The sequence below is a fragment of the Sapajus apella genome, unplaced genomic scaffold (assembly GCF_009761245.1).
Source record: "Sapajus apella isolate SASKATOON/1434 unplaced genomic scaffold, GSC_monkey_1.0 scaffold43, whole genome shotgun sequence".
In the NCBI taxonomy this organism is placed as follows: domain Eukaryota; kingdom Metazoa; phylum Chordata; class Mammalia; order Primates; family Cebidae; genus Sapajus; species Sapajus apella.
In genome coordinates, this window is record NW_022436983.1 from 4189837 (window position 1) to 4200419 (window position 10583).

The 10583-nt window shown below is 47.7% G+C and overlaps 1 protein-coding gene across 1 annotated transcript in view; it reads left to right on the forward strand.

Moving 5' to 3' along the window:
- The first annotated feature begins 492 nt into the window (after positions 1-492).
- The window catches only part of RBP7 (retinol binding protein 7), a 12113-nt gene continuing 2022 nt past the window's right edge, over positions 493-10583 (forward strand). The window contains exons 1-3 of the mRNA XM_032300330.1: positions 493-635; positions 7202-7380; positions 7787-7888. Of these exons, the coding sequence (XP_032156221.1) occupies positions 563-635; positions 7202-7380; positions 7787-7888 (354 nt within the window). The 5' untranslated portion in view covers positions 493-562. The remainder of the gene's footprint in view (positions 636-7201; positions 7381-7786; positions 7889-10583) is intronic.

Sequence of the window (10583 nt, forward strand, 5' to 3'; positions counted from 1 at the left end):
GGGTAACAAGAGTGAAACTCCGTCTCAAAAAAAAAAAAAGAAAGAAAGAAAGAGATCTGCTCTTCGGCAATAAGAAGAAAAATAAATAAATAAAATAGAGGAAGGAAGGAAGGAAGGACAGAAAGAAAGAGAAAGGGAGAGAGAGAGAGAGAGAGGAAGGAAGGAGTTAAGGAAGACTCCTATTTATTGAGACGGTGAGAGTTACATTGAGGGGAATATTGTTATTTGAAGCTGACTATTCAATGCCATGAGTTTGAAGGTCCTCCCTTGGTCATTAACATGTAAGCAGGAAATAAAGTGTGGCCCGGAACAGTCCGGGGCGTGCCTATGAGAAAGCAGGAGGAGAGGAAGCCCCAAGGAAAACGGGGTGGGGGCTGCCGCGCACGGTGGGCAGAGCCGAGATCACTGGGCGGAACGCGGCGGCTTCAAGCGGCGAGAGGGACCCACGCAGCCTCACCTGCGACCCCCGCGCGCGGCCCCCACCGCGGCCCCGCCCCTCCCTACCTCGTTTATAGGGTCCGGCCCAAGCCTCCCGCCAGAGTTTGTCCCGCGACCCACGACCATGCTGGCTGACCTCAGCGGTACCTGGACCCTGCTCAGCAGCGACAACTTCGAGGGCTACATGCTGGCCCTAGGTAGGGCGGAGGGGAGGCGGCGGGGCCGCGGGGCTCGCGGGGGTCTTGGGGTCGGGCCAAAGGCTGCTGGGCCTGTCTGTCCGTCCGCTATCCGTGCGTCCGCCCCGCTGCGCCCACAGTCGCCCAGGCGCCCCCGAGTCCGCAGGTTCTGGGCGCCTCCGTCCATCGACCCCGGATCCCGTCCTTCCGTGTCCCCGTCCGTTCTTCCCCACGTCCACCCGTCCCCCTGTCCCCACGCCCGTCTCTCTGCACCCCCGGTCTCCCCGGAACCGCCCCCCTGCTCACCGTCCCCGCGTCCAGCCCCTCGTCGGTGTTTACCCACCTGCTGCCGCCAAACGGAGACTGCGAACTGGGGATCAGGCCGGGGAGGAGGCCCCCGAGCCCAAAGCCCCTGCCCGGCGACCCTCCCCGCAGCCGCCTTTCGCGCGGGCCCCGGGATCCCGGGGGCGCCTTGGCTCTGGCGGCGAAGTCCCCGCAGCCTTGGCGCACCGCACCCGGAGCGGGTCGGGGACTTAGAATCCCAGCGCCAGCGGACGACCCTGCAGGTTCCGGCCCCCGCGGGAGCGCAGAGCTTGGTTTGGCCCCGGGTGTGCCCCGACCGCCGCCTTCTGCGAGGCTTGGGGACCCGCGGCATACTTGCTCCTGGGGGCCCGCGCTGTGCTTCCCGCCCTTACCAGGGTGCCAACAGTGCGCGGACTCTCGGCTCATTGCAACCTCCGCCTTCTCCACTCTCCCCACTGCTGCTTCCCGGTTCAAGTGATTCTCCTGCCTCAGCCTCCCAAATAGCTGGGATTACAGGCTCGCGCCACCGCGTCCGGCTAATTTTGTACATTGGTCAGGCCGGTCTCAAACTCCTGACCTCAGGCGATCCACCTACCTCGGGCTCCGAAAGTGCTGGGATTACAAGCGTGAGCCACCTACCCGGCCATGAGTTAGTTTTTCTTGTAGCTTTAGGAATCTGGGAAGTTGCCATGCCAACTGATCTCTGAACCCTTGACCCACAGGCAGTTTTTGTTTTCTTAACCATAGGGTCCATCTTAGTTGATAAAGGGGCATTTATTTTGGTCTTTCATATCCCAGGAGATAAGAACAGTGTTCCTCTGGGTATGGGAAAGGCAATTCTCACTTGACAGTCATCTCTTCAGAAGGAACAGCAGAGAATTCTTTCATGGCTTGCTTCAGGCAAGAGGGGCAGAAGAAGGTCTGAGGGTGACCTTCCCGCCTCTGCTATTTCCTCAAATGCCGAGTGATATGGTTTTGTTGTGTCCCCACCCAAATCTCATCTTGACTTGTAGCTCCCATAATTCTCATGCGTTGTCGGAGGAACCCGGTGGGAGATCACTGAATCATGGAAGCAGTTTTCCCCATACTATTGTGGTAGTGAATGTCTCATGAGATCTGATGGTTTTATAAGGGTTTTCCCCTTTCACTTGGCTGTCATTCTCTCTTGCCTGCCCTGTAAGACATACCTTTCACCTTCTGCCATGAGTTCGAGGCTTCCCCAGCCACGTGGAACTGTGAGTCCATTAAACCCTGAAGTGCAATGGTGCAGTCTTGGCTCACTGCAACCTCCACCTCCCAGGTTCAACTAATTCTCCTGCCTCAGCCTCCTGAGGAGCTGAGATTACAGGCATGTGCCACCATGCTTAGCTAATTTTTTGTATTTTTAGTCGAGACAGGGTTTCTACATGTTGGTCAAGCTGGTCTTGAACTCCTGACCTCAGGTGATCCACCTGCCTCAGCCTGCCAAAGTGCTGCGATTACAGGCGTAAGCCACCATGCCCATCAAACCTTTTTCTGTATAAATTACCTACTGTCAGGTATGTCTTTATCAGCGGTGTGAAAACAGACTAATACATTAAAGTGCCATGTTTTGAGGTAGCCTATCCTGAGCCCCATAAATCCAATGCAGTTTTCTGAAAACCAGCAACTTTGTTTCAACTTTAGATCTAATTTGTTAAAGTACCAAGTACTTACATCAATTTGTTAAAGTGCTAAGCACTTAGGTCACACTTATAGCACTAGAGTGGTTGTTTATATAATACTGTAATACATTTTATCTTAAGAATTAAGTGGGGGGCCAGGCACAGTGGCTCCTGCCTATAATCCCAGCACTTTGAGAGGCCAAGGCGGGTGGATCACCTGAAGTCAGGAGTTCGAGACCAGCCTGGCCAACATGGTGAACCCCTGCCTCTACTAAAGATACAAAAAATTAGCCAGACATGGTGGCACACGCCTGTAATCCCAGCTACTCAGAAGGCTGAGGTAGGAGAATCGCTTGACCCAGGAGGTGGAGGTTGCAATGAGCCGAGATTGTGCCATTGCACTCCAGCCTGGGTGATAGAGCAAGACTCCATCTTGGGGGAAAAAAAAGAATTAAGCTAGCAGATTAGGTGCGGTGGCTCACGCCTATAATCCCAGCACTTTGAGAGGTGGTGGATTACCTGAGGTCAGGGTTCAAGATGAGCATGGCCACCATAGTGAAACCTCATCTTTACTAAAAATACAAAAATTACCTGGGCATGGTGACTTATGCCTCTAGTCCCAGCTACTTGGGAGACTGAGGTATGACAATCGCTTGAACCTGGGAGGCAGAGGTTGCAGTGATCTGAGATCACACCACTGCACTCCAGCCTGAGTGACAGATTGAGACCTGGTCTCAAAAAAAAAAAGTAAATTAAAAAAAAAAAAGGAATAGAGCTAGCAATTCTGAATTTTACTAATTTACTTGAATATACAATTTATATACTTTTTCATGTACTTGTAAGGAAAATACATTCCATAAAAAATCACAAATACAGTACTTAGATCCTTAAATTGTAGGGTCTAGGAAAATAATAAGTAATCGCCTCTTTTTTATAAGTAGAAGTGAGGTGAATACCTGTTGGTAGTGATGCTAAGATTCAAATAAGTCATCAGCAAACGCACAGCGCACATCTCATGATGTTCTCCAGTTGGCATCTCATTTGAGAACAGAAAATCACTCCCTTTTATCTAAAAACTAGAACTGATCCTGCAGCTCCCACTGGGGCCCTGGTATCCCACTCTCCCAGCGTCTGCCAAACCGCAGGGAGAAGAAAGGCAACTTGTCCTTGCACAAAGAAGAAAGTTTACTTAGGTTTTTTGGGATTTTTTTGAGATAGGGTCTTGCTCTGTCACTCAGGCTGGAGTGTAGTGGTGTGATAATGGCTCACTGCAGCCTTGACTTCCTGGACTCAGATGATCCTCCCGCCTCAGCCTTCCAAGTAGCCAGGACAACAGGCGTATACCACCACACTTGGCTGATTTTTAAATTTTTTTGGCAGAGACTGTGTCTTGCTACGTTGCCCAAGCTGGTCCCAAACTCCTGGCCGCATGCGATCCTCCTTCCTCAGCCTTGCTTGGGTTTTAATAGCTGGAGGAGGTGACCTGGGATTTGGGAGTTCCTGGTGTACTCCCATAGTAGCCAAGGACACCCAGGGTGCAGTGCCTCAGGCATGGAGAAGCTGCATGTTAATGCCCACAGATATTGACCAATTTGTGCAGGTCCTCGCCTTTAGTCCCATTATGAACCCGAGAAGGTGGTGGTGTTACCAACTTGCCCCAGGTCACTGTGTAGGCTGGGATCTAGTTATTTATTTAATTCATTGAGTGATTTATTTATTTATTTATTTTTGAGGCAGAATCTTGCTTTGTAGCCCAGGCTGGAGTGCAATGGTGCAGACCTTGGCTCCCTGCAACTCCATCTCCTGGGTTTGAGCGGTTCTCCTGCCTCAGCCTCCCAAGTAGCTGGGATTACAGGCGCACACCACCCCACCTAGCTAACTTTGTATTTTCAGTAGAGACAGAGTTTCACTATGTTGGCCAGGCTGGTCTCGAACTCCTGAGCTTAGGTGACCTGCCTGCTTGGCCCCCTAAAGTGCTGGGATTACAAGCGTGAGCCACCACGCCTGGCTCAACACTGGGATTTAAAGGGATCCCCTCTTGCCTTCAACTTCACGTTACCTCAAAATTAGAAGTGGCTTTGAGATGAAAGGTTAATATGAACATCTGCAGCTTAGATAAGTGTACATTTGTGTGGGCTCCTTTGAGACCCTACCCTCAAGTGTGTATGGGTACACATTTGTAACAGCATGTACATCAGACTGCTCCCTCTCACTCACCCTACGCTCCTCAGAGTTCCCGAAACACACTGGCGCACCCTTCCTCAGTCCCTGGGCTCCCTGGATTTCTGCCTTAAACTGTTTTCCCAGAAATCTGCATGGCTTGATTCTTCACTTGTTTCAGCTTCCTGCTGAGACGTCACCTGACCATTATTTAAAATAGTGGTGTTTATTTCTAGCGAAGTAATATGCTCAAAGGCACTCAGTGCAACTGGGGATCCACACCCTGATTTTCATCTTCTTAGCATTCCATGTTTCCCTGTGGTACTCTTTTTTAAAGCTTATTCAGGATTTCTAGCTGAGCAGGGTGGCTCATTCCTGTAATCCCAGCACTTTGAGAGGCTGAGGTGGGAGGATTGCTTGAGCCTAAGAGTTTGAGACCAACCTGGACAACATAATGAGACCCTATCTCTACAAAAAAATGTTTAAAACATTTCCAGGTTGGCCAGGCACAGTGGCTCACACCTGTAATCTCAGCACTTTGGGAGGCCGAGGCAGGCGGATCACCTAAAGTCAGGAGTTTGAGACCAAACTGGCCAACATGGTGAAACCCCATCTCTACTGAAAATACAAAAATTACCTAGACGTGGTGGCATGCATCTGTAATTCCAGTTACTCGGGAGGCTGAGGAAGGAGAATCGCTTGAACCTGGGTGGCGGAGGTTGCAGTGAGCCAAGATTGCACCATTGTACTCCAGCCTGGGGAACAAGAGCGAGACTCTGTCTCCAAAACAAACAAACAAAAAATTTCCAGGCATGGTGGCATGTGCCTGTAGTCCCAGCTGTTCAAGAGGCTGAGATAGGAGAATCACTTGAGCCTGAAAAGTCGAAGCTACAGTGAGCCATGATTGCACCACTGCACTCCAGTCTGGGTGACAGAATGAGATCCTGTCTCAAAAAAAAATACATAGTAGTATATAGCTGGTGGTGCAAGCCTATAATTCCAGTTACTCAGGAGGCTGAGGCAGGAGAATTGCTTAAACCCAGGAGTGGAGGTTGCAGTGAGCTGAAATCATGCCACTGCACGCCCCTGCCAAACTATATATATATATATATATACACACATATATATGGAGAGAGAGAGAGTAGTATATACACTAATTCAGTGGTTTTTGAATTTTGTTTTCATTGTTGTTGAGAAACGGTTCAAATGCTCTCTTAATTCGAGGTGTAAATACATGAGGCAGAAAAAGGCAGTGTTGAGACTGAGGCTGGGTTGGGAGGCTTAAGCCCTGTCCCCTTGGGTTTTTTTCTTTTGGTGGCCTCTGGGGTGATTTTCAGAACGATTCCTGCCATGCCCAGCTAAAAATCCGTTACCCAAAGCACAGCTAGGCTAATTAATCTTTCCTGAAAGCTGTGCGAGCTTTTAAAAAATTATTATTTTTTTTTCACCCGCCAGCACCATGACACTTTATGTATTTTTTTATAGAGACGGGGTCTTGCTGTGTTGCTCAGGCTGGTCTGAAACTCCAGAGCTCAAACAATCCTCTTGTCTGTGTGTCCCAGAGTCCTGGGATAATGGCATCTAGCGTGTGCAAGCTTTTTTTTTTCTAATGAATAATGAGAGTATGGGTCACAGTTTACTGACTGACCCACAGTTTAGTGTTCATCATTCTAGGAGCTGCTAGCATTCCCTCCTTTGTCTTTTTTTTTTAGACAGTTGCCCAGGCTGGAGTGCAATGGCACAGTCTTGGCTCACTGCAACCTCCGCCTCCCGGGTTCAAGTGATTCTCCTTCCTCAGCCTCCCAAGTAGCTGGAATTACAGGCACGCACCACCACACCCAGCTAATTTTGTATTTTTAGTAGAGACAGGGTTTCTCCATGTTGGTCAGGCTGGTATGGAACTCCTGATCTCAGGTGATCCGCCTGCCTTTGGCCTCCCAAAGTGCTGGGATTACAGTGTGAGCCACCACACCCAGCTATGTGTGCAAGCTTTTTAATCAAGCTATGGTTGGATGGCTCCCCCAGATGTGTTTTCGGCAGCAAACAACACTGAAGTCGTACAGGAAACACTAACAATTACATGCAGTGATTTTGAGAACAGTTGCCAAATTATTCGCTTTTGCCCCTCAAGTGAATGTTCAAATATTTTTTAAAATTATTTTTGGCCGGGCGCGGTGGCTCACGCCTGTAATCCCAGCACTTTGGGAGGCTGAGGCGGGTGGATCACGAGGTCAAGAGATCGAGACCATCCTGGTCAACGTGGTGAAACCCCGTCTCTACTAAAAATACTAAACATTAGCTGGGCATGGTGGTGCGTGCCTATAATCCCAGCTACTCAGGAGGCTGAGGCAGGAGAATTGCCTGAACCCAGGAGGCGGAGGTTGCGGTGAGCCGAGATCGCGCCATTGCACTCCAGCCTGGGTAACATGAGTGAAACTCCGTCTCGAAAAAAAAAAAAAAAAAAAAAAAATTATTTTTAAGGTATCGACTTCGCCACTCGTAAGATAGCCAAGTTGCTCAAGCCACAGAAGGTGATCGAGCAGAATGGGGATTCTTTTACCATCCACACCAACAGCAGCCTAAGGAACTACTTCGTGAAATTTAAAGTTGGAGAAGAATTCGATGAAGATAACAAAGGCCTGGACAACAGAAAATGCAAGGTAAAATTTAAAGCAATGCTGGGTGTGGTGGCTTACGTCTGTAATCTCAACACTTTGGGAGGCTAAGGCGGGCGGATCACCTGAGGTTGGGAGTTTGAGATCAGCCTGGGCAACATGGCAAAATCTTGTCTTTACAAAAAATACAAAAATTAGGCAGGCATGATGGCAGGGGCCTGTAATCCCAGCTACTTGGGAGGCTGAGGCAGGGGAATCCCTTGAACCTGGGAGGTGGAGGTTGCAGTGAACCAAGATCGTGCCACTGCACTCCAGCCTGGGTAACAGAGTGGGACTCTGTCTAAAAAAAAAAAAAAAAAGCAACAAGTAGGCGAACTTGGCATTCTCCTTGGTAACAGTTGAGGATCCTGCCAGAGCAGGATAGCCAGTATTTTCTCCTCTCTTCATGCAGAGCTTGGTTATCTGGGACAATGACAGACTCACCTGTGTCCAGAAGGGAGAAAAGAAGAACAGAGGCTGGACGCATTGGATCGAAGGGGACAAACTCTACCTGGTATTTGCCACATTTTGTTCTTATTTTTAATGAGATGATACAGTATTAGAGGAAATGTCAGGCCAAGCATGGTGGCTCATGCTGTAATCCCAAAACTTTAGGAGGCTAAGATGGGTGAATCACTTGAGGTCAGGAAATTGAGACCAGCCTGGCCAACATGGTGAAACCCCATCTCTGCTAAAAATACAAAAATTAGCCTGGTGAAACAGCCAAATATTCTGACAGAGGCAAGAAGATAGCATACAAATAGTCATGGAACAATTTTTACCTATTACATCTAATAGCTACTTTAGATACATGATAGATAGATATAGATAGACAGGCATAGACAGGCATAGTAGCTGACGTCTTCAGAGTGATGAGTTTGGGCCCAATTACTGTGCTCAATCCTTTAAGTGCATTATCTCATTTAATCTTCATCATAAGCCTGTGAAAAGGACACTTTTTCCCACTCACAAATAAAGAAATTGGGATTTTGAAATTCCCCAAGGCTGCTGTCAAAAGGATCAAAATCCAGTTTAAAAGGGTTTATTCAGACTGGGCACAGTGGCTCATGCCTGTAATCCCAGCTCTTTGGGAGGCCAAGGCACGTGGATCACTTGAGGTCATGAGTTCAAGACCAGCCTGACCAACATGGTGAAACCCCATCTGTACTATTAATAAAAATACAAAACTAGCTGGGCGTGGTGGTGCATGCCCGTAATACCAACTACTCAGGAGGCTGAGGCAGGAGAATTGCTTGAACCAGGGAGTAGGAAGTTACAGTGAGCTAAAATCGCACCACTGCACTCCAGCCTGGCAATAGAGAGAGGCTCTGTCTCAAAAAAAAAAAAAAGGCGGGCAGGAGTTTATTCAAGCAAGAAGCTGAGGACAGTCATCCAGGAAATACAGACTCCAAAGGAATGGGGTCAGTACACCCAAACTGAAAAGTTAATGTCTTCCTTTTTTTCTTTTGAGACAGAATCTCTCCGTCACCCAATGTCACCTGGGCTAGAGTGCAGTGGCATGATCTCAGCTCACTGTAACCTCTGCCTCCCTGGTTCAAGCGATTCTCCCACCTCAGCCTCCTGAGTAACTGGGGTTACAGGTACCTGCCACCACACCCAGCTAATTTTTGTATTTTTAGAAGAGACAGGGTTTCACCTTCTTGGCCAGACTGTTCTCAAACTTCTGGCCTCAAATGATCAGCCCACCTAGGCCTCCCAAAGTGCTGGGATTACAGGCTTGGCCATTTGTAATAAAAATTTAATTTCTTGGAATATGACTCTCGAAGTTTTTCTTTTTCTTTCTTTTTCATTTTCTTCTTTTACTTTTAAGCTGTTGGACTTGAGGTGTTTTTCTTTAATGGCTTTATTGAGGTATAATTTATGTACCATAAAATACACCTATTACAAGTATACAGTTTGATAATTTCTAGTAAATGTATACAGGTGTACAACCATTCCCACATCCAGCTTCAGAACAAGTCAATTACTCTGAAACGTTCCCCCGAGGCCATGCGCTGACAACTATTATTTTATAGCCTTTTCTTTGCTCTTTGTTTTTGATTTTTTGTTTTGTTTTGTTTTTTAGAAGGAGTCTCGCCCTGTCGCCTAGGCTGGAGTGCAGTGGCGCCATCTCAGCTCACTGCAAACTCCACCTCCTGGGTTCAAGCAATTCTCCTGTCTCAGCCTCCTGAGTAGCTGGGACTACAGGAGAATGCTATGATGAACAGCTAATTTTTGTATTTTTAGTAGAGACAGGGTTTCATCATATTGGTCAGGCTGGTCTCGAACTCCTGACCTCAGGTGATCCACCCACCTCGGCCTCCGAAAGTGCTGGGATTATAAGCATGAGCCTGTAATGTTTTTACGCTTGGCCTGCTTTTGTTTTTGTTTTTGAGACAGAGTCTCTCTGTCACCCAGGCTGGAGTGCAGTGGTGCAATCTTGGCTCACTGCAACCTCCACCTCCTGGGTTCAAGGGATTCTCCTGCCTCAGCCTCCCAGGTAGCTGGGATTACAGGTGCCTGCCACCAAACCCAGCTAATTTTTGGATTTTTAGTAGAGACAGGGTTTTGCCATGTTGGTAGGCTGGTCTCGAATTCCTGACCTCAGGTGATCCGCCCGCCTCAGCCTCCTAAAGTGCTGGGATTACAGGCATGAGCCACTGTGCCCCACCAAGGTCTTACTTATGTTGACAAAAAACAAAGAAATTTTGCAGGATTACAACATTTTCTCTACAAAGCTGTTTTATGAGTTACAGCAATTTGATTAGTTACAACTTAGTTTTTTCCTTTTTCTTTCCCGTTTAAAGAGCATATTTAACATTCTTTATTTTTTTATTTTTATTTTTTTTAATATATATTTTTTATAAAGATAGGGTTTCACCATGTTGGTCAGGCTGGTCTTGAACTCCCGACCTCAGGTGATCTGCCCGCCTTGGCCTCCAAAGTGCTTGGATTACAGGCGTGAGCCACCACGCCTGGCCTTTATTTTCTTTTTCTTCCCCCTCATTCTTGCTGTCATCTCAAGAATATATTTAACATTCCATCTTAGACAATGTGACAGCCATAGGTTTTCGTATAAGAGAAGGAAGAGGTTCACTTGCTTTGGGAAAAAAAAAAGAAGGAACAGGGAAGTGAATCTATAATTAAGATCAACAATGGAGGGGAGTCTTCTCTGGTACCCTTTAGTTTTTTTTTTTTTTTTTTTTTTT